This window comes from Peromyscus maniculatus, chromosome 16 (genome assembly GCF_049852395.1).
Source record: "Peromyscus maniculatus bairdii isolate BWxNUB_F1_BW_parent chromosome 16, HU_Pman_BW_mat_3.1, whole genome shotgun sequence".
Lineage (NCBI taxonomy): Eukaryota > Metazoa > Chordata > Mammalia > Rodentia > Cricetidae > Peromyscus > Peromyscus maniculatus.
This window is the reverse complement of record NC_134867.1, coordinates 27,538,481-27,563,453: the sequence shown is the minus strand read 5'-3', so window position 1 is coordinate 27,563,453 and position 24,973 is coordinate 27,538,481. Positions and strand designations below refer to the sequence as shown.

Here is a 24,973-nt window from a genome sequence, read left to right as displayed (position 1 = left end):
ATTTTGAGGATTTCAATCAGGAGTTGGAATAACAATTGAACAATTGTATGTGTCAGACTCTGGAGAAAGGTGGTTTTAAAAATTAACAGCCACCCTCAAGGAGTTGCTCAAGAAGCCATTGTACAAATCATACAGAAGAAAAAAAAATCACGAAAACTTTACATCCTTGATATTGCTGCAATGATAGCATTCAGAATATGCACATTAAATTACCAGTTCATTTAATTGTTGCAGGAAACCTGTTGTAAGAAAAAGAAGTGTCAGGGTGCTTTTTTAGTCCCCTTAAAAAAAATCTTTAGGAAGCTCTGCATAGAACAGGTGTGCTCTTCTTCAAGTATGACGTGTTTACTCACTTCCCAGAAATATAACGTGTAAATGGAGATGAAATTCTTTACAGAAAGGTGCTGTATGAATATAAAGTGGTCATTAAGAGCCTCTTTGTCCCACCATTAGAGTCCTTTTGATTTCTCCATCCCAAAATTCATTCTTCTGTTTAGGTTGCTACAAATCCTAGTCAGAACACCGAGTCTGCTCAGTGGGAACTGTTTCTGAGAATGATGGCTTTTCTTACAAATGTTACAAAATAAAAATTTCCTTTATTCTGGTAGCAATTGAATAATTTTATTCAAAAACTAAAGTGAACGGATTTGTATCTATACAACTTTATTGTTACTTTTAAACTTTATTGTGAGGAAGACTGGTCTGTAGAACTGGAAACATTTTCCCTCAATATAAGGTACATAATATGAATTACACACTCTGTATTTTCATCTTTTTTCCTAACTTCACAGTGTATATAAACTTTGATACAGAGATAGTGCATGTAAACTTAGATTTATACAACAAAAGATACATTTACAAATAAAACATGAAAAGAAGAAAGGAGTAACTAATTACTTTTTTTTTTTTGCTTTTTCTTTTTTCTTTTAGTGGTTCATAAGCTTTAGGTAGCTATTGTTTTCAAGGTGATTATAGGATCTTGAATAATCGAAAATATAAAGTGTTATCTTTGTAAATAATGTCATGTATGAATCTGTGTGCTTTAAAAAGATACAATAAAGAAAATATTTTAAATGGGTATCTTACTGTGATAAAAATCAGGAAAATTGATCTTTTATTTTGCACAGTTGGATAGTTTGCATTCCAAATTGCCCTTTTAGAGAAGAAAAGAGTAACATGAAACCAATTAAAACATACATGTATATTTTAATCTGTTATTTCATGATATAAGACATATGCCATTTACACTGAACCTCAGAATACTTATTTAGTAACTAGGCACAGGAGTACAGTTTGAGATGTTTACCTTTAGTGTCTCTCAGGGTTTAGGAACCATATTTCAGTGATAAACAGATTGCACCAAGATACTTTCAAAGAGTGTTTATTTTTCAGGTCACAAATACTATATTTTGTCACATCACTAATCAAATTTATTAAAGACATAAATACATCCCAATTCCATTTCAATTTACTCTTTTCATGTTTATGTAAAGAGCTAGTTATCCATTAAAACAAAACCCAAATATCATTTCCAGTTAAAAAACAGAGGCATTAAAAGGATTCTAACATCTAACAAACAATATGTTAAGGCATGGCCACATGCTGAGAACTGCCACCACCAATTAAATAATTGTATAATTAAGCAGATAATAAAAATTTAACTTATATTGACTAGTCAAAGGCAAGGCAATTTTTTCTCTTCTTTCTTTCTTTCTGTCTGTCTTTCTTCCTTTCCTTCTTTCTTTTTAACTAAGCTTCTATTTAAGAGCATTTGTTTTTAAAACGCTGGTCACATGGTAGTAACAGTTTAAACAAAATGAAGACGTGGCATTTTCTATTTTTTTTTAAAGGTGGCTTCAATTTTTAAATTCCTAAATTGATAGTATAACAAAGTTGAGTTATTCTTTTCTGGACAAAATGAGGTCCATTTGCATAGTTGAACTAAGTCTAATAAAGGTGGCAATATATGTCCATATATACATATATGTATAATATATATATATATATATATAATTTTTAAAATTTATTTTCAAATTAATGCTATGTGTGTGTGTGTCTGTGTGGATTTGTGCTAAAGAATGCAGGTGCCCCCCAAGGCCAGAAGAGGGCATCATATTCCCAGGAGCTGTTTCTGGAAAATAAATACACCTTTAAGTGCAGGAAGCATTCTTAATAATTGTATGGTTTCTCCAGTTCCTCATACAGATATTTGAAAATATATCACTTTAAACACTCAACGCCCTTGGTCCTTTTGGAAACAATCTTATTTGGAACAGTAAAATTTGTTAGTAAGATTTGCTTATAGAATAAAAGTATCAATAAACACCTCATCTGGTCATTTTCAATATTTACTTTTACAGTATATAAACAATGCTTATATACTTAAAGCATTGAAAATGCTTACTATAAAGTTACTCATACTTGCTTATCACATAATCTGCTTTTTATAGACCATTTCAAAATCATTCAAGGTGAGGTGGCAAAGTTGACATGATTTGACATTTCTCCCTTGATCTACTGCTTTTCTGCCAAGTCTGTGGGGGAAATAAAGGTCTCACAACTATTATATACTATGCTCATTCTTTCGTTATTTTCATTATTTTTTCCTAGCAACAATTCAAGTACTGGTGGCAGCCAGAGAAAATACATCTAATGAGAACCTGCCATAGCACACCAGACCGCATGCACCCCATCTTCATTAGAGATTGCTTGTTGGAAACCATTTTTGTTGATATTCTGTGACCAGAATGCATTTTCCCTTGGCTAATACCCCACACGGAGCACCGGCTGGGCATCAGCACCTGAGTGGCATAGGCAGTGTTCCCTGAGGAGCCACAAGACAGGAATGGACAACATAAAATTAATTCTAGCAGAGTATTTTCTTTTCAAAGTATCTTCAAAGTGGTGACCAGATAGAAAATTACCTTAAAGAAGTCACTGCCCTAAAACTATAAATACCAGAGTGGTGGGACAGTTCAGATTTTCTTTAAGAGTAGTTTCCTGCTGTATTGGATTTGGAGAGGTATTTCCATAAAATGAATATTCTAAAATCCAGAAGCCTTGGCTATGCTCTCTCCTCAGGCAAGTGAAGTCCAACACCAGCTTCCAGAATTTTCACAGAGTGTTAAGGTCAACCCTAAGGACAGGTGGAATTCAGCATTATAACAAAAAATAATAATTCAAAACATACATAAATATTCTTGTGAAGTTCCCTTTGATATGTTGAAGTCGTCAGAATGCCAAGTCACATATTGTTTACATGTGGATGTTACTTTTAAAGTGTCATTACCTAAGTAATATTCTAGGTGAAAAAAAACAAAACAAAACAAAAACAAAAACAAAAAACCCACCACCAGCAACAACAAACAAAACCTTTTGAATCCACAAATGATTTTCCACTTCATATTAAAATCTTATTCGTGAACAAATTAAATGAATTATTTTTGGAACCAGAAGTCATGGGCATGATAAATATAAGCAGCTGACATCAGATTGAAAAGTTTTACTGCACTGTAAACAATCGATCAATAAGAAAAACTAGAGGGTACTTTTAATTAACTCAGAGAAACATCCAGCATGGTCTGGATGGAAACACCCTATTACACTTGGGGACAGAAAACAATATTTAATGTTGGGGGAGTGTAAACCTGAAAATTGCGAGGAGAAAGCCAAAATCCACAGTAGTCCAACTAAAGCAAGCTTTATTAAATACTGGCCAGTTCCATACCTGAGATCGTCAGAGCATGGCGCTGAATTAGGTCAGTCAGGGCCCAAACGCACCGAACTTCCAACCTCTGTCCCATGGGGGAAGCATACATCCGGACGAACTTCCTTGTTCCCTACCTTCTACCATGTGTGACCAAGCACAGCCTGTGAGGGTGGAGCTACCAACTTGTTTACTGAAGTGAAAACTCATGACTTGTTATCTTACATGAACAACAGCCCCCAGCATTCCAAGAAGTTATCCATCCTTGGGCAAGCAGGGCTTATAGGTTAACTTTAGCGTGTTCAGGAGGAATACAAATACTTTTTTTTTAAATCACAAATAGTCTATATGTTATATACCTTGGACCTATATAACAAATAATAGGGAAAATGCTATTCCAGGAAGTTAAATTACACATAGTAATATTTTTAAATATAAATGAAGAAAACAATTCAGGAAAAACAAATGAAGGGTTGTAGCTAGTGATTCTGTGCCTGGCATTGTTGCTGTCCAGAGATCTTGATCAAGTGTATTTTCTATGTCAGTTAAAAAATTACAATTTAAGAAGAATCAGGAGTGCAGCAGGTATCAGCAGGAAAAATATCTCAGAAAGAATAACCAGGTGAAGAAACGTTTTTGTTAGGGGTGAGGAAGCAAGCACCCTGAGAGAAAGACCTTCAGTAGAGCAGAAGGAAGCCCAGGTCCCTTCTCTCCTTGAGCACCGTTCTTTTGAAGTCTTCATCCCCTAATTTAGGACGAATCAGTGTGAAAAATAGAGAGAGTGATGGAGTCACAGCTTTGAGGCAAACACATCCTGGTCAGGCATTGAACCCAGAAGACTGGCTCACTAGCAGGGAGCCCTATTGGAGAGAGGGAAAGGATGCCCAGCCTGGTTTTAAGCTGTACTAGAAGAGGTGAAAAAGGTCATCTTTATTTTGTATCTCAGTCTCCTGTCCCAACCTGTCTGCTCTCAGGGATCTAACTCAGAGTCCCTTAGTATAATTAGACAATGTGAGGGACTGTTAGCAACGCATACTCGTAGCAGATCCATGGTGTTAAAATTTTATGGGTAACAGATTCCATACATTTACATTTTTGCATATTTTTAAATCTTTTTTTAGAAATATTCCTGAACCATAGGAAGGAAAACAGGGAAAGACAGACAAGGTCCCAAACAAGGGAGGGAAATGGGCATTTCACACTACTCCAAATTCATATCTTCCATTTAAAGAAAAAAAGACCTCATTTAATAGCAAATTATCTATTCTGTAAAAAAGAAAAAAACAATGTGTCCAGGAAAGAGAAGAAAAAGAAAAAACAGAAAAAGATAAATGCCTATTTTAATGTTACTTTTACCTAACACCACAGGATTCCCAGAGCCTGGGATGCAACAAAATTCATCCTTGGAGGTGCTTCACTGAACAAGCAGATTCGTTGGCTGGTCTGAAAACACTAGCCTTTTCTATTCCTCACTTCATTCCAGCAACCTGAGTGCATGTCAGCTTTAGAAATGACATAAGCGTTGACGCCCTTGTTTCAGTATAAAAGAAAGGATTCTATTTTTTAGATCTACTGCAGTAGCTGCATTTACCATTTTATTTATTTTTGTAATTTCTTTTATTTAGATTTTTTAATTCATTTTACATACCAACCACAACCCCCCCTCTCTTCCCTCCTCCAGCTGCCCCCTTCCAGCCTTACCCCCTACCCACGCCCCATTCCCACCTCCTCCAAGGCAAGGTAAGGTCTCCCATGGGGAGTCAGCAGAGCCTGGTACATTCAGCTGAGACAGATTCATGCCCCTCCCCCTGCATCAAGGCCATGCAAAGTGTCCCACTATAGGTAGTGGGCCCTAGAAAGCCAAGCTTCCTAACACAATGGTTTTTAACTGATGGCTGCACTCTGAAAAAAAAAAAAACAAAGTTTATAAATATTTTTGGTATGTATTGATATAGAAATATATTGTTATTTTCTGTTTGATAAAAATAATTTTGAACAATTAAAAATGTGTCATACTATAAAGTTCAATAAACTTTCTTGGTGCCAAAGTGCTTTTGGCTGGTTAATAAAATGCCTAATACAGGGGCATTAAAATGTAAATCATTAAATATAAGATTCATAGTATATAAGTTTTAAAGATGCTATAGTAAAGGTTATGAAATATTTTAAAGATCTTTTATAGTGGAGATAAGAGTTAGATTGACCACAGGAGAATCCAAAGTTTACAAGAATATGGATTTCCATGGGTTGTATGTAATTAAGAGTTGAAAAAAATATCCAACTCCTGAAGCCACTTTGGACTGTGTCTGAATCAAACACCTGTCTACTTTGTTGGTTTTATTTTTATAGACTACAGACTAGCCAAGAGTGTGAAATGATCTCATAATGATCACTCAGTTAATTAGCTTAACATTTCTACCATTTGGTGTTGTGAGTGACTTTTCAGATCACCCTTCTAATAAAGAGAATGTCCATGAACAGGAACCCTAACAGGTTCCAATGGGCTCCTGCTCAAGAAACAATCTGCAGCTTCACTTGGAGAGCTAGCAGAGGGTCTTGGGTCTAGCTGGCAGTTGGTAAGCATTCCTGGTTGGAGAGAGTTTTCTTTTGGATAACTCATGTTTCCTTATCAACAATCTCAATAAGAAAGTGAGAATAATTGCTTTAAAGTTAGGAAGGGTTTTGAATTTTCAAATATTTTCCACCTTAATGTAACCACGAACAACTCTGTTTCCATTTTTAAGGGGTAGTGTGGGTAATAAGTGGAACGTTGTTATGCTTATTATGTATTTGCCTCCCCATATGTTCGTAGTATCACAATTTATTCCATCACAGAAAAAAAAAAACAGTAGCCAAAATAGACTTTCCCTATTTTGTTACACCTTGTCTCCATATAAAATAGACAGATGTTGATGACATGTTTTCATTGCTTCTTTTTTCTCTCTGTTCTGTCAGATCAGTATGCATTCTGTCGATATATGATTGACATGTTTGTCCATGGGGATTTGAAACCAGGTATTCCAAACAATTCTTATTGTTGTCTGCTCTAATAGCCTTTGTTTCTAAAATTGTCAGCTTTTTTCTGTACTAAACTACATTTTCATTTAAAAACTTGCACAATGCATGCGCAGACCTAGAATAAAGACAATCAAATGTAGAAATAATAACCAGTACTGGGGCCTTTAATTTTACTTTCATTGGCTGCTTGGCCTGTTGCAAATGAAGTCAGCTGAAAGCTCAAATATTAATATCTTCATATATAAAAATGCTAATATCTTTAATAATATCTTGGAGTGAAGCAATGAGTCTCTTGATTTGATTCCTGGTAAATTTAGAAGAAAAGACTTACAACAAGGAAAAATATTAGAAAAAATGCTTTTTCTGATAGTGGACAAAATTCATTGTAAAATTCATCACTTCTCAAATACTAAGTCTTATCTTTTGAAAACCTTTAGTGATTTGGTGATTCCAAGTGCTGAACTTTGTAAACATCACTACCATGAATGAAGGCTTTTATTTACAGTGATTAAACCTTATCTCTTTTATATCTTTCATTTTTTATCCGAACTATGCTAAGGAAATCTTAATTAAGATGGATAACTTTATTCCTTGTACTATGCCTTATAAATATTTAAAACCTGACAAAATAAATATTCTGAATGAAAACTGACAGTTTCAAGCAAACTGTACCTGGTTACCTTCACTGTTTTGTGGAAGTCTTTCTAAAATGCTAATTATAACATGTGCATACATTGACAATCAAGGATATCATTCCAGAGCAAATATGTAATGTATTTAGTTCCTATATGTTTAAAAGCTCACAAGAATCTAATCACTCTAGAACATTAATCCAGTCCCAGCAACTTCTCTCTCCCCTCAATCTCCTTCTCTTGTCTTTCTCCATGTTTATATGATTTTGAAAGAGTGGTGAAAAAAAAATGAGCCTGGAAGTTATAATACCTTATTGATGAAACTAATCTCTGCCAGTATTTGAATATACTCACCTAATAAAATTTGGTGGACACATGAAGGAAGGTAGTGCGATCATTTGGGAAAAGAGAGTTTTGGACAAAAATACACTTAATTCTTTTCTAGCACGGGACTTTAAACCAGTTACTGAACACCTATTCTTCAATGTTCTTATATTTAAAATTAAATTTACAGTAATGACACCACATCATTTGCAAAGCACTCAATGGTGGGTGCCCAGAATGTAACATTTTAAAATTATTTTATTATAACCTCTGCATGAGTACCTCACAGAAAGGGACCACCTCAAGTCCTGATATACACATATAATAAACAAAATTTTCCTAAAAAAAATCTTTTGCCAACATCATTCAGCCATGGTGGTTGGAGAAAGCCTTACTCTAGCTGGATGATGGCACAGCCCTGTTATCCAGAACTCAGGGAGCTGAGGCAGGAGGATGGAGAGTTCTTAATGGCCCAAACTTCAGAGAAGACACTGTTGAACAAACAAAAACAAATTAAAATAGAAAGGAAGAAAAATCATACTCTATATGTGCTTAGCTTTTTTGTAGACTCAACTGTGCTTAAGATGAGCTGTATTGTTGGTATGCATGGATTGATAAGTGACTAATATATATTGTTTCTTTGTTTTTTTCCTGTTATTTTCTAAATTTCAGTATTTGATAAAAAATAAACCATTCTTTTGCTACTTCATCTATTTATATCATCTACTAATAGGTCACGAATGTTTCCCTAGAAAGTCACATGACAAAGTGAACCATGCATTGCCAAAAGCAGTAGGGGATGCTAACATTTAAGCTGTCAAAAATAGTAATCAACTCTCTATGAAATCTGACAACTGCTGAAGGTCAAAAGGAACAATAACAGCATCTCTATGGGGTGAAAGTGGATTTTGCTAATGAATGCACAGAAAGGGTCCTTCATAATGCACATGTCATGCCACTCCAAAAAGCATAGATTTCCATCTACAGCAGCGTATGCTATTTTAACTCCGAGGAACCATTTCTGAGATCTGTAAGAGTAAATCTCTCACTTCTACACAGTAAGTTTTGCTCTGATTTATTCCATCCCTCTGCATTTATTGTTTTGAAAGCCTAATATGTGAAACAGTATTTTAGATTATTGTTTATTGGCCAGGCACTCAAACAGAAGGAGGAGGACGGGGGCAGTAATGGTTCACAAACTGGTTTTTCATAAGTGATGCAAGAGGGTATTGCACTGTCCTATCCTTGTCAATGGGGCAGTGCCAAAAAAAAAATATGATAGAATGCAGAATGTAATGAGCAATTTTAAACATAAGCAAAGAACAAAAAGATTTACAATGATTTATGTGGGCACAAGAATTTGAGAAAAGGCCAATGATGTGATAGTGACTCTGGGTGACAATTAGAGAGTGAAATGATTCCTGCCAAGCTTATCTCTCAGTATGTGTCTAGTAGTTACAAAACACTCTGTTGCTTCCATCTGCTTCTGTTTAGGATCCTAGAACACCTGTTATTGTTTAGCTGGAGTTTGGAATTAATTATTGGTAATGAGTTTTTAAAACTATCATTTGAATTTTCCCCCTGGAATTCAGTAATCCCTTGTAGACTGCTGTCTTACTCTCAAAAGTACCCCTTTGTAGTTCAAAGGAAAAAGGAACTTTATTCTGACAACGTTAACGGTAGATACCAAGTTTTGCCTTTATATCCCATCAAAAAAGAAAAGAGACTTCTGAAGTATCTTTAAAAGTTTAAATTGGCATGTCATGAATATAACTGAACACAAAGTACAAGTGCCTCATTTCTCTGTAATGAACAGTGAACATGTAGTTCTATATGATATTGAGAATCCCGACCTCAGTCACAGAGACCAGAAGAAAATGAATGAGTAAAATGTATAGACGAGACCAGTTTTTGTGTATGTGATTAGCATTCCCATATACTGATTCACTTTATGTGAAATTTGAGACATAAGAAGGCAATGCTATATAAATCTAGAAAGGGAGTAATTTACTTTCTTTTTATTTAGAAAATATTGTGAATACTGTAGACAGTCCTTTGGGAAAAGTAAAGTATTATGTTGTTTCAGATTTCAGTAATCCAACAACCATGAAATCAGTTAATAAGTAAATATTATATATTATCAGTGTTTCAGCATGTACCTTTTCAGTGTTTCTTGCTAGGAGAGAGAGAGAGAGAGAGAGAGAGAGAGAGAGAGAGAGAGAGAGAGAGAGAGAGAGAGAGAGAAGAGAGAGAGAGAGAGAGAAGAAGAGAGAGAGAGAGAGAGAGAGAGAGAGAGAGAGAAGAGAGAGAGAGAGAAGAGAGAGAGAGAGAGAGAGAGAGAGGAGAGAGAGAGAGAGAGAGAGAGAGAGAGAGAGAGAGAGAGAGAGAGAGAGAGAGAGAGAGAGAGAGATCTGGTCCTCTGGTCTTGTTGCAGTCTTGAAATTGATGATCCACTTTCACCTAGGATTAAAATGATCCATTTGTCAATTTGTCACTGTCTTATGAGACAACTACTAAAACCAGACAACACGGACATTATTTGCAATCCCAAGATTCAATTTATTCTGGTTTATTTTGTATTTTGTTGTATTTAGAAATCTAGTGTACAAATGGTTCAAGTAAAACTTTCAGTTGGTTTGTACTGACCTTGTGTGTGATTCCAATTTTGTATTCAGTGCCTTGTGGCCAAGGACATTTTTCCTTAAGTAACATTTATACCCCTAGCTTCATTATTTCTGTAACCTGGACAAAAGCATCAAGATTCTTGTCATACTCTCTCTTTGTGAACTTCAGCCTAGGTCTAATGAACTTATGTGGATTTCTTAGCAGAGTCATTGAGGCTGAAGAAGAGAAAATGTCTGTAAGTAGAAGATCTCAGGGCACACAGACATCTTGATATTCACTGTAGATGAATTAACCAAAGCCTACATTTAGTACAGAGACCAGGGCTGATGTGTTTTGCATTGGTAACTGTAGCACACTTTCCCCTCGGTTCTTCACTTCAATAGTTATTATGGTTAAATTTTAATAATACTTGAAGTTTATCTCTCAGAAGTTATCCTACAATTACAATTCTAGACTTTCTTTAGACCACTAGCTCCTAAATGATAACACGGAGACTTCTTATTAATTATGAAAGCTCTACCTTCGCTTAGATTTGTTCCCAACTAGCTCTTGTAACTTAAATTAACCAGTTTATATTCACTTACATTCTGACACATGACTTGTTACATCATGTCTGACTTCTTCCACCTCTTGCTGGTGAATCCCCTGCCTCTCAGATTCATCCCTCTAATTCCTCCCTCCCTGGAAGTCCTGCCAATCCTCTCCTGCCTTGCTCTTGACCATTCAGCTCTTTACTAACCCAATCAGAAAGTGCCTTAGGCAGAACAAGGTAAAACAGAAACAATATTCACAGTGTACAAAAAGATTATTCCACAACAATATGACTTTTACTTAATAACTTGTGTCAAGGTAATTTATTTCATTTTTTATGTCATTTGTTTCCCTAAAATTGAGGGCAAATATTTACCTTACTAAATTCTATTTGCTGCAATAAATTATTCTTCTATAGCCTGTATTCCATCTCAGTGGGCTTTAAAATCTGAACTAGAAAGGGCCTTGAGGAACAAGTTAATCCTCTCATTTTATTATGGTCCTTTGCTTTGACTTTAAGGATTGTTAATCTAATTTTCCATTGAAAATAAAGTTACTTTTATACAATATATTTTGACCCTGGTTTCCCCTTCCTCATCTCCACCTAGCTCCTACCCACCTCCCATCATTCCAACTCCACACCTTTCTCTCTCTTAAAAAATCAAACAAGCAAAACAGAAGACAGAAACAAAAAGCAAACCAACAAAAAAGAAACTAAGAAGAAGCATAAGAAACACATGCATACAAACATACATGCACATACCCTAAAAACCCATAAAATCTAACAAAGTTAAAAAAAAACAGAAAAGCAATATAAGACAAAATTATCCAAAAATATCTACAAGTTTATTTTGGTTGGCCATTTATTGCTGGGCAAGGGACCTGCCTTCAAGTGTGATTTGTATACCCAGTGAGAATCCCTTTAAGAAATTTGTTTTTCTTTGTAAGCAATTGTAAATTAGAAAGACCTTCTTGATTGAGGATCAAAATTTGTGTCCAAGCCCCCTCTTAGTACTGGGACTCCATCTGGCCCAAACCCACGCAATCCATGTGCATGGTGCCACAGTCTCTGTGCGTTCATATGTGCACCAATCCTGTTGTGTCTAGAAGACACTATTTTCTTGGTAGCAACCATCTCTTCTGCCTTCCAAACATTTTCTTCATCCTTATGTATATAGTTTCCTGAGCCCTAAGGGGAGAAATTTGATGAAGATATTTCATTTAGACTGAGTGTTTCAAGGTCTCTCACTCACTACACATTTTCCAATTGTGAGTCTCTGTATTTGTTTCCATCTACTGCAGACAAAAGCTTCTCTGGTGATGCCTGAGCAAGATCCAGCCTATGAGAAATAGCAAAGTGTCATTTTATTGCTACATTTGTTTTTATTTTTATTTTTAGCAGAACTATAGTATTGGTTTTCCCCTAGGCCCTTGCCCAATCTGGTCTCAGATTCTTGGCCATGCAAAGAATGGATTCCATCTCATAGAGTGGGCCTTAAATCTAATCAGATATTGGTTAATTACTTCCACAACCTTTGTGTGACAATTGCACTAGCATAATAGATTGAAGTGTTTGTAGCTGGGTTGGTATTTATCCTGTGGTAGCACACAGAGTGCTATCTACAGAGTACCATGAACATAGCCTGTAGGAGTGAAGGCTCTCCACCAGGTTGACTTCTCCCTTCAACGAGATAGATGCTTGTCTTCAGCAATGGGACCTTACCATCATTTCTGTGAAGAGCAACCAATAGACTTGGTCATAGCCTGGATTGTTTAAAGGTTTCCATGGAGCCCATTCAGCCAACAACTCAATTGGGTATAACCCATTTCTGACATTGTTGGTTGCACTTGGTGGTGGGAGATGTCTAGTTGGGGATTTGCCTCCCCTTGTTGTCGGTGATTCCCTTTGTAATTCTTTCAGATATGTATATGTCTTAAGAAGTTTCCATTGTAGTAGGTTTCTGTTCAACCCTTCAAACGGCCCTCAGTGCTTGATATTCCTCCCCATACAACCTCTTTACCCTGTTTCCCCCACCCTTTCCAATTATTCCTCCCATTCCAGTCTCTCTAACCCTGTTTATCTCTAACTATATGTTCTATTTCTGTTTTCTTAGAGGTTCCCTCTTCCTCCCTAGTTATTTAATTTATACTTAACCTCTGTGGTTATTCAGATAGTAGCATGCCTATTTAAGGTATAAAAGCTAGCATCCACATATAAATGACTAGAAACCATATTTGTCTTTTGGGATCTGGGTTACCTCACTCAGGATATTATTTTTTCTAGATACATCCAGTTACCAATGAATTTCAGGATTTTTTAACAGCTGAATAATATTCCATTATGTAAATATACCACAATGTCCTGATCCATTGATCTGTTGATGGACATCTAGGCTGTTTCCAATTTCTGTCTATTATAAACAGAGCAGCAATGAACATGGTTTTGAAGGTGTCACTGTAGTAGGATGAAGCATTCTTTGGTATGTGCAGTGGTATAGCTGGATACATAGGTAGTTCTTTTTCCAGCTTCCTAAGAAAACAGCCACACTGATTTTCATAGCAGCTGTACAATTTTGCACTCCCACCAGCAGTGGATGAATGTTTCCCTTACCCCATATCCTCAACACTATGAACTGTCATATGTTTTATTGGTCTTGACTATTCTGACGGGTGTAAGATAAAAAATCTCAAAGCAGTTTTGGCTTCTATTTCCCTGAAGACTAAGAATGTTAAACATTCCTTTTTTTAAAGCTATTTGTATTTTATCCTTTTGTGAACTCTCTGTTTAATTCTGTACCCCATTTTATAATTGAATTATTTGTTTATGTCAAGTTTTTTGTTTAGATTTTTATACATTTTAGATATTAGCCCTTTATCAAATGTGGAATTGGTAAAATTCTTTCCCCATTCTGTAGCCTGTCAATTTGCGTGAATAGATGGTATCTTCTGCTGTACAGAAGCTTTTCAGTTTCATGAGGTTCCATTTATTAATTGTTTATCATAGTGCCTGTGCTATTGGTGTTCAGTTCAGAAAGCCTTCTCCTATGCCAATGAGTCAAAACTATTCCCAACTTTCTCTTCTGTCAGATTCATGGTATCTTGTCTTATGTTGCGTTTCTTGATCAATCTGAAGTAAAGTTTAGTTCAGGGTGATAAATACTGATCTATTTGCATCTTCTCCATGCATAAATCCAGTATGACCAGTACTATTTCTTGAAGATGCTATGTTTTTTCTTCCAGTGTTCATGTCAAATTTCATCGTCAAAAATCAGGTCTATAGGTGTGTGGATTTATGACTGGGTTTGAAATTTGATTTCATTGGTCAATGTATCTGTTTATGTCAATACAATGCTGTTTTATTACCATAACTTTGTAGTACAACTTGAGATTGGGGATGATGCTGCCTCCAGCAATTATTTATGTTCAGGATTGTTTTAGCTCTCCTAGAATTTTTGTTTTTCTATATAAAGCTGAAAATTGTCCTTCAAATTTCTGTGAGAAATTGTGTTGGAATTTTCATGGGGATTTTTTTTGAATCTGTAGCTTATCTTTTGGTATGATGGCTATTTTCACTGTACTAATCTTGTTGATCCATGGGCATGAGAGATCTTTATATTTTCTGATATCTTCTTCAGTTTCTTCCATCAGTGCCCTAAAGTTTTTATTGTATAAGTCTTGTACTTGCTTGGTTAGAGTTACCCCAATATATTTTGTATTTTATTTGAGGCTATTAAGAGAGGTGTTATTTTCCTAATTTCTTTCTGAGGCTGTTTGTCATTTGTATATGGGAGGGCTACTGATTTTTGTGTGGTAGTTTTGTATCCTGCAACTTTGCTGAACATGATTATCAGCTGTAGAATTTTTATCAGCTTTAAAGTTTTTAGGGTCATTTATGTGTAAAATCATTGCATCTGCAAGTAAATATACTTTGACTTACTACTCTTGGTCCCTTCAGTTGTCTTACTGCTCTAGTTAAGACTTCAAGTATTATATTAATTAGATATGAAAAGAGTGGACAATCTTGTCTTATTCATGATTTTAGTGGAAATGATTTGAGTTTTTCTTTGCTTATGTTGATGTTTGCTGTGTGCTTACTATAAATTTCTTCTATTATGTTGAGGTATATTCCTTGTATGCTCACACTATCCAGGATTTTTAATCATGAAGAGGTGCTGGAACTTTCCAAAGTCATATTCTGCATCTAATGTGATTATGTGCTTTTTGTCTTTCAGTTTGTTTATGTATTGGGTTATATTTATCGATTTATATATGTTGATTTATATATGCATTGTTAGGATGAAGCCTTCTTTATCAAGGTGAATAATCTTTTTTGATATGTTCTTATATTTGGTTGTAATTAATCTATTGAGAAATTTTGCTTTTGTGTTCATAAGGGAAACTGGTCTGTAATTTTCTTTATTGGTTGGGTCTTAGTTTAGTCTCAGTATCAGGGTAAATTTGGCTCATAAAAAGAACTGGGTGATGTTATTTCTGCTTTTGTGTTTAATGCATAATTTGAGGAGGATTGGTGTTAATTCTTTGAACATCTGGTAGAAATCTGTGCTGAAATCTTGGGCTTTTTCTGGTTGGGGGACTTTTAATTACTGTTTCTATGCCACTAAGGGTTATAGGTCTGTTTAAGTTGCTTATGTGATCTTGATTTAACTCTGGTAGATTATATAAGTCAAGAAATTTTATCCATTTCCTTTAGATTTTCCAGTTTAGTGAAAGACAGATTTCTAAAGTGTGTTCTTGAGATTCTCTGGATTTCTTCAGTGTCTGTCATGATGTTTTCCTTTTCCTCTCTAATTTTTATTATTTTGAGTCTTCTCTCTCCATTGTTTAGTTGTTTTTGCTAAGTGTTTATCAATTTTATTAATTTTGATTGAAGAAGCAAATCTTCATTTCATTGTATCTTTGTGTTGTTTGCTCTATTACAATGATTTCAGCCCCAACTTTGACTATTTATTGCCATCAACTACTTTTGGGTGTGATTTTTTTTTGTTCTAGAGCTTTCAAGTGTTCTTTTAATTTGTTAATAGGAGATATCTCCAATATTTTTTTAATGTAGGCACTTACTGCTACAAACTTGCCTATTAGTACTACCTTCATTGTGTCGCATAGGTTTGGGTATGTTGTGTTTTAATGAGGATGGGGAAGGGTCTTGAAGTAGGTGGGAAAGAGGACACCATGATAAGAATATAGTATATGGCAAATGTATTTTCCAAAAAATAAATATAAGAAAATAAATGTAGTTTTTTTAAGTAAATATTTTTTAAAATTTTTTCTTAATACCTGTCTTTGTCCATTTTTCATTCAGTAGTTAGTTATTCAGTTTTGAAGAGTTTACATGCTTTCTTTTGTTTCTGATATCCAGCATTAATCTACAGTAGTCATATAGGGTTCATTATTTCAATTTTCTTATATATCTTGAGACATCTTTGTGTCCATGTATGTGGTCAGCTCTGGAGAAAGTGCCATGAGCTTCTGAAAAAGTATATTCTGTTGTATTTGGGGGAAATGTTTGATTTATGATGCTGTCTAATGCCAGCATTTATAAGCACTCCCATCACTTTGCTGTTCACATATCATTATGGTCTTGCATATTTTTGGAAAAATTATGAAAAATGATGAGATAACGATTAAGATCATAAAATAAAAGATGGTCAGCGTGTGAGAAAATTACAATAATGTAGATTTCACAGTATGTTTTGGAATTTTGAAATTTCCCAGTGGTAATTGCAAGATGGTTATTCCAAATATACTGGATTTTGTTCTGTTTTTGAAGTATAAGTAAACCTTCTCATTTGTCCTCAAAAGACCTGTAATAAAAAAGTCAAAAAAATGTTAGTATTTGTAACTAGTTAGAATAAGTAAATGGTAGTATAAAAATGGACCAAATTTACTTGGCAACACACTAAGAATTAATTCATGCCGGGCGGTGGTGGCGCACGCCTTTAATCCCAGCACTCGGGAGGCAGAGCCGGGCGGATCTCTGTGAGTTGGAGGCCAGCCTGGGCTACCAAGTGAGCTCCAGGAAAGGCGCAAAGCTATGCAGAGAAACCCTGTCTCGAAAAACCAAAAAAAAAAAAAAAAAAAAAAAAAAAAAAAAAAAAAGAATTAATTCATAAAACAAACTGGTAGGTCCCACAAATCAGGTTTTAAACTTTTGATTTCTTATATTTTGGAAATTCAATTTCTTATGTTGTTAAAATAAATTTGTGCCATGGTTGCTCATGTTTACAAACCTAGAAATCATGGGATTGATACAAGAGGAACATGAGTTCAAGGTCAATGTGAGATAAGTTACCAGAACCAGGTACAGTTATGAAAATTTTTAAATAATCCATGTCCATATTCTCCCTCTCTTTTCTTTGTTCTCTCTTTTTCAAGTAGCAATTTGTTGGATAGAAAAGAAAGTTAAAATAATTAGAGAAAAACTTAAACATGATGTAGAACTAAAAATGTGCCTTGAATCATCATTTTGTGTGTCTTTGTCAAATGCAAGTGAAAGATACACAAAATTACAGTTACTAAGGCAAAGCCTTACAAAACCTTAAAATGTCTTCTCTCCACTGGCTTGTTTTGATCACTTCCTCTCTGCTGGGTCCCTGAACTACCTTGCATAATGTGTATGATCATTCCTGTCAGAAGACTGGAGGTATAGGATTCAAATGATTTGTTCAAATCTCTCTCTCTCTCTCTCTCTCTCTCTCTCTCTCTCTCTCTCTCTCTCTCACACACACACACACACACACACACACACACACACACACACACACGAGCGGGAAGCATACCTGGATTGGACCATTTTGATAGATCCCTGGGATTAACACCAGGTCTGTTTTCCTGACTGAGATAAGGAGCTGCAAGGGCTCTGTATGCATGAACCATGAAGCCTAAAATGGAAAATGCAACAGAATCAGTGTGCTGGATACTTTGAAAACAACAAAATTGCAAAGAACAGTCAGGAAATCCAAGGAAGAAGAAAAGGTTCTGTCTGAAAGAGTGGGTGGGATAAATGAAGATTCTTTCAGGAAACTCACAGAGAAGAATTGGGGGACTTTAGTTATAAAAGAGAGGGTATTAATGTCTACTGAGAGATTATTGGCCTGGAAATCCAATTCATCCCTAGAGTAAGCTGATACTCAAGTGTGAGTCGTCCCAGCCCACTGTTGTGTACGGATTTGGAGGAGAAGAATAAACTCACCTACTATCAGGTAGTTGTCTCCAGTAGCATAGAGAACACAAGAAGATTCCAATCCATAATAGCCTGTTTAGCACTTCTCAAATTGCAAGGAGCATTGTGTGTTTTTACACATACTGTATATAATTTATTTCCACATTTAATTTCCACATCAATAAGCAGTTAACTATGGTGTGAAGTTTGAGGGTGATATAAGAAATAGAATGTCTATGATAATAAATAAAATAATTTATAGTAGAAAATGTTGAGTATTTTTTGTTTGTTTATTAATCCCAGACTGAACACAATTAAGAGTTTAGGAAATACTAAAGGAAGCATTGGAAAGAAAGCTCAGCTGAGAAAGTGCCTAGCTGTCTGTTGATTCCTGAGATGCACATGGTACAATAACAGAACCAGCTCTTGCATTTTGATTTCTAACATCCACAGATAAAATTTTCAAAACTGTAATATAAAAAAAAATACTAAAAGATCATGCCTTTAACAAGTGGAGTAGAAAGAGGTAATAAACTAATAAAGAATAGAACAGTTCCATCTTGGAGTTGATTAGTATAGCACAGATTCTAAACCTCACAAATCTATATGAGAGGCATCCCTTTCTCCTGCTGTCAGGAAGATAATGTGGATCTGGGGAAATTGAAGGACCAAAGACACATTTGATTAAAGACTGATGAATATATTCTGGTGACTTTGGTTGTACATGAACGAAAGAGAATGTGAACAAGGCCATGACCCTGACTGTGATTTTGATATCATCAGACTGAAAAACAGATAATTCAAGATTGGAAAGCGTCAAGAAGTAAATGGATATATTTCAATGACAAAATGTAGGACAATTGTCTAGTTATGTATAACTGACGCTGGATGTGACATCTTTCAAAGATTTAAATAGAAATGGAATGGGAAAGTGACATTGTGTAGAGCAAGATCTGGCAGTACATTTTGTTATGGAATTGGATTAGGGGGAAATTGCAAAATATTGATAAAGCCAGTGTATCTATTTGCAGTGAGGAAGGACAAAGTTGAGGGAATCATTGCTGTAGTATTAGTGGGCCTTGCACCTTATACACATGCGACTTGAAAGATAATACTGTAAAAGTCAAGTGCAGCCGGGCGGTGGTGGCGCACGCCTTTAATCCCAGCACGCGGGAGGCAGAGCCAGGCGGATCTCTGTGAGTTCGAGGCCAGCCTGGGCTACCAAGTGAGTCCCAGGAAAGGCGCAAAGCTACACAGAGAAACCCTGTCTCGAAAAACCAAAAAAAAAAAAAAAAAAAAAAGTCAAGTGCTACACACTGTCACTACGGTGTAAGTTCACACATGCAAGGCTATGCTCTAAAAACGGCATAGCCAAAATGTGCTAACTTATATCTGCTCATAATTTAATTAAGTAGCATGCTTCTGCCTTCCTCTGGATGAATTTTCTTTGTATTTGGTTTTCAATTATTTACATTTTTTGAAGAGTCATATAATGCACAAAAGTTGATATCAAAGTAGGACTCATGTTCTCAAATCTAGGTCCCGATAGTCACCTGAAACACAACTTGTTCAGTCTCTTGATTTGTGAAGTCTGAATTTCATCCTCTGTAATAATAGATTGATACAGGGATCAGTGTGGAGTTAATGAGAGATAAGAAAAGTGCACTTCATATCTGTAGCATTATAAATGTTGGCTCTTCTTTATTATTGAATACATACCTATAGGTTATTATAAGTGGAATTCTGGGAAAGAGAGGAACACACTGTTTTCAAAATCATGCAAAAAACAAAAGCATAGTAGATTAATTTCATACATTATGCTTGGGAATTACTTGTAATGCAGTTTGATTAAGTGTCTCTGAGTTGTAGGGAAAAGCTAGATTCTAATGATAATAGCAACAAACAAAATATTAATTTATGAAAATATACTTCATGAAGCTCAGATGGACATTATGTAAAGTATATTTCCAGACATCAGACACACAGAAACACTCAGAAAAAAATCAGTTCCTGTTATTATTGAAATAGATATATAATGTGATCAACACCAACAGTTGTAATTTAGTTTATGTTTTATTAATGTTAAGTAATTGTCTTTATAAAAGATTATGAGAAGAAAATGCACTATGCAGTTATAAATACTTGAACTGTGGTTCTGTGATAGTGTAAAATTATGCTGCACATTCCAAGTAATGTTTACAATATTAAGTCGTTATAGCTGATGGCACAAGAAGAATTTATAAAAGCATGTCTTCACATATGGAATCAAAACCATCATTTAAATGACAATTTTATAATAGAATGATTTTTTCACTAGTTATCAAAAATAGATTTCATGATTTGTTATTTAAAATTTGTAGCTGATGGATACAATTGTACAAACATATGAAGTACTGTATGTTTACGAACATTTATGCATCATATAATGTCCAAGTCAGTGTAATCATTCTTCCTTCTCAAACATTCCTCATTTCTTCATGTTGAAAACATTATAAATCTTTTCTTCTATCTCTTTTGAAGTCACCGTTGTTTAAAGTCACAGCAGTGCAAGGACAGAGAATTTCCTTCTCCTATGTAACTCCTGGGTAACTGATGCTCAGTGCATCAGTTGATGAGTGTGTTTATTTCTTTTTTAAAATAAGGTGAGAGCCACAATGAAATAATAATAATCAGGTTTGTATTTCTATGCGTATAAAATATACTCCATCTCAAAACCGGAAGATAAATTCCAGTTAGGCTACCTTAACTACACATGAAAACAGTGAAGCAACAAATCACAGTCTAAAGAGTGCAGACTGTTCAGAGATTTTTAGGGACACATGAATTATCCAAAAATGAAAGCTTTCAGACGTGATCCTGGCTTCATTTACTGCAGTTTAGGTCACTAAATTACATTAAGTCTCAGGTCGCCATAATTCTATTTGTATTTCCCATTCTTTTAACAGAAGGAATCCTAAACTCTTTCTGGAATCTAAAACAGAGAGCTTCTTAATCGGCTATGTAACAAAGATGAGGACCTGGCATTCCTCAGTTAGCTAAAAGACTCAAGTTATTAATAACTCAAACTCTACAGAGTGAATGGCAGAAACATTTCAGGAGAGGACTTGCCCCCACCCTGACCCCACCTCCACCACCACCACCATGGGCAAGGTACAGTGGAAAGAAATTAGTAGAAGAATTGCCATAAAAGAATGAACTATTTAAAAACGATCCTCATGAATATAGGATTATATTATATTATATTATTACTTGTTCTCTACATCTTTTCTCACCTATAAAATTGAATAACAGTTCTGTGAGATGTAGCTCAGATCAGGCACCTACCCTTGAGCCTGGAAATCTGTCACTGTGAAAACATTTCAGTTCCAGTGGCTCAGGAAGTTTCCAGCTTCATCAGAGCAATGGTTTCTCTACTCTCTACTTTTTTCATCTTCCTGATTTAATTATCCTGTTATTATCATTTTCCCCTTAGCAAGTCCTTTCTTTTTAAACTGCCTTTAATATACCCTTGAAAACCATTTGCCTTTAAATCCTCCCTACTGCATACCTAGTCAGGAATGTGATATGTTTTCTAAATTGAATTCTTGCTTTACACTATTTATCTCAATGAAAAAAAATATGTGTATCCCAAAGCAGTCCCTTTATTCATCTGAAAAAATAATCTTGCTATTTAAAAATATGACAGGTTTCTAAGCTCTGTAAATAGTCCTCTGTAAAGATTTCTTGAGGAGTTATTGTTGGTCCCTCTAGAGACAGGAGCTCTGAAATAAAGAAGACTGATTCAATGCATCCATCAGTAAACTGCAGTCAGCAGACCAAGGCAGACTAAAATGAGAGGAAAGATGGGAGAGTGTCTATGCTTAATTATGACATTGTGTAATCCCTGGATTCTTCATACTAGCAAGGGAGTGACTTTCTCCTTTGAATTAGATTCTCGTATCTGGAGCTGTTGAAGATTGGAGTCACTGTAAGTGACTGGGATGCACACAGAGCAATAGACAAGAGTCCTGAGTTGCACTGGTGTTTCTGCCCTTGTCCTGTCAACTTCTTCAGATCTGGGGCAGACTCGGATTTCCAGAGGCTTCTTTCTCCCTAGTACATTCTAACTGTAATCTGGAGAGATCCTTCTCAAAGCTGGATCTCCTAGACTTTTAAGAGTCATCTGCTTCAACAGGAATCTCCTTGTCTTAAGGCAATGATTCTCAAACTTCGAGTAGCAATTCCTTTGGCAGTTGAACAACACTTTCACAAGGGTCGCTAAGACCATCAGAAAATAGAGATTTTTTACATTATAATTCCTAAGTAGCAACATTACATGAGGATCTATATTAAAGGGTTATAGCATCAGGAAGTGTGAGAGAACCACTACCTTAATAGAAGTTTCTGATAGAATGTGTGGATAGACACAGATAAATGAAACAGATATAGATTATATAGATAGATGCATGGATATGGATGTAGATAGAGCTAATAGACATAGATACAGATACAGATATCTGTCAGCCTTGCTACTATTCATGCCATGACACTGCTGCCAGATAAAAATAAACTTCCCAGGTAACCTACTGAGAATATTCAAAGCCTGTTCCAAAATAGTGTGAAGAGAAACAAATAATGCAGAGTAATTTGAATTACCATGTGAGAAGCAAGGAAAATTAGGGCTTAATCAAAGAATTATCAAGCTAGCTAGATGTTATTTATCAGTGTAACATATTTTTTAATAGTTTCATCTTTCAGCTAATATGCAAGAGTGAGGACTAAGGAAGAATTCTAGTACTTTACAGGATCAGCTTCCATCAGTGCTATATTGAGGTCTATTTGATTGGCCTCAGTTCCAGTGCATTTTGAGGCAACAGTTTGTCTGTTTATACCCTCATCAGCACTAGGTGGCTATGTCCAAAACCATTTGACATATTTGTCAGTGTCAAAACAGCTTGTGAAAGTGTAGTACAAGCATTCAACTTGTGCATACTGGTGCATTGTGGTTGTTAGCAATTACTTACACTGGTTCAATATTTATCCTTATTTACCTGGTCTGTCTTGGATCCCAACAAGATAAAATATAGTGAAAAATTACTATTTTCTGGTTTTCTTGGTTCTTTGAGGCAAGTTCTTTCTGCACAGCTCTGGCAGACTTGGTACTCACTGCATAGCCCAGGTTGGCCTCAAACTCACAGCAATCTCACTGTGTCAATCTCTCCACCAATGTATTGAGATTACAAGTGTGTGCCACCATTTTTTGCTTAGGAATGAATTTCTAAATTAATTGTAAGGAGTGAACTCGATAATAAAAAGTAAACCAAGCCAAGCCATCTGGGCAGCATCTATGTTGCCATGTTTCCTTCTAAATTAGACTGTTCTGTTTCAGCACCTACCTTTTGTCTTCACACTGAATTACCTAAACATAATAAAGGCAATTTACAGTAAGCCAACAGCCAACATCAAATTAAATAGAGAGAAACTCAAAGCAATTCCACTAAAATCAGGAACGAGGCAAGGCTCTCCACTCTCCCCATACTTATTCAATATAGTACTTAAAGTTCTAGCTAGAGCAATAAGACAACATAAGGAGATTAAGGGGATACAAATTGGAAAGGAAGAAGTCAAGCTTTCCCTATTTGCAGATGACATGATAGTATACTTGAGTGACCCCAAAGATTCCACCAAGGAACTGATGAAGCTTATAAACACCTTCAGCAACACAGCAGGATACAAGATCAACTCAAAAAAAAAAAAAACAGTAGCCCTCCTATAAACAATGGACAAAGAAGCTGAGAAGGAAATCAGAGATACATCACCCTTTACAACAGCCACAAATGACATAAAATACCTTGGGGTAACACTAACCAAGCAAGTGAAGGACCTATATGACAAGAATTTTAAGTCCCTGAAAAAAGAAATTGAAGAAGATATTTACTGTTACTTATACTCCCCTTTGGAAATGTTCACCAATATATTGTGCTCAGTATCTATTTGATGATTATTTGCAGGATTGAAAAAACTGTAGCCAAAAAACCCATTTTATCATCGTCATCTAGTACTTAGTTAATGAGCATTTATGTAGCACAGACACTCATGACAGTTGGTCTTTCCTACAGAAAGAGGGCAATAGGACGGTGGCACCAGACTCCCACATTGAAACATCGTTGGAGACGCAAACTAATGACTTACCGTTCTCCTGTATGGCAGTCACACAACACCTAAACCTGTTCCATATTCTGTAATAACTGAACCTGATTATATAAATCATGAGTTTTCCCAGAGGACCGTGATATTTCATCTTAATATAAACAGCTTCCTGAAAGACACTGCATAAAGTATGTGCATTATTTTAAGTCATAAAATACTAGCAATTATACACAATATAAAACAGGAAGAGAGACTGGCTGGCTGCCAAATGTGCCATTCAACTGTGAATGTAATTGTGAATTTAATTGCAACATGGAGCCTATTTAATAACCATTATTATGATGCCCCCACTTTATCCTTTATCTGGGAAACATTTAAATTTCAGCTTTGTGCCTGTTGTTTAACAGATATAGGGGTGCATCATTTTTAGTTCAATATCCTGTAAAAACCCCTTTTTGTTACGTTTCTTTCTTGAGATAAACTCTAAAACCAGAAGATTAATTTTTTAATTAGTTCTTCAGGTTTTTCTAGTTTCTTTATTTTGCTTAGAAATGGAATAGTTTTATATGTCAGAGAAGAAATATAGAAGAGATTTTTTCCCCATAGGTAGAGACAAATATTGGAATGGGCAGCTGCATAAATGCTTCATTTTTCCAAGGTTCTGTTAGGGTGGAATGTGTTTAACAGGGTATTAAAAAGTAACAAATGACTTAATTTTATATGAACAAATTTCTTGAGTATTATAGAAGCAGCTCTGTTTTTGAAATACAATATAATTGCTTAGAAAATTCTCCTGTTTGGGTAAAAAGATGGCTCAGTCGAGAAAAT

General features: G+C 35.4%; 2 protein-coding genes across 24 annotated transcripts in view; one reads left to right on the top strand and one right to left on the bottom strand.

The window, feature by feature from the left end:
- The window catches only part of Trdn (triadin), a 373,213-nt gene that overhangs the window by 120,986 nt on the left and 227,254 nt on the right, over positions 1-24,973 (top strand). For 19 of the 21 annotated variants that reach the window (XM_076552516.1, XM_076552513.1, XM_076552518.1 and 16 more), the window contains exon 9: positions 6,662-6,721. The exons of the other annotated variants lie outside the window; for them this stretch is intronic. In XM_076552516.1, the coding sequence (XP_076408631.1) occupies positions 6,662-6,721 (60 nt within the window). The remainder of the gene's footprint in view (positions 1-6,661; positions 6,722-24,973) is intronic. 21 annotated transcript variants of the gene reach the window in all.
- LOC143268873 (uncharacterized) overlaps positions 1-24,973 on the bottom strand; it is an 84,223-nt gene that overhangs the window by 30,837 nt on the left and 28,413 nt on the right. The gene's annotated exons all lie outside the window — the stretch shown is intronic.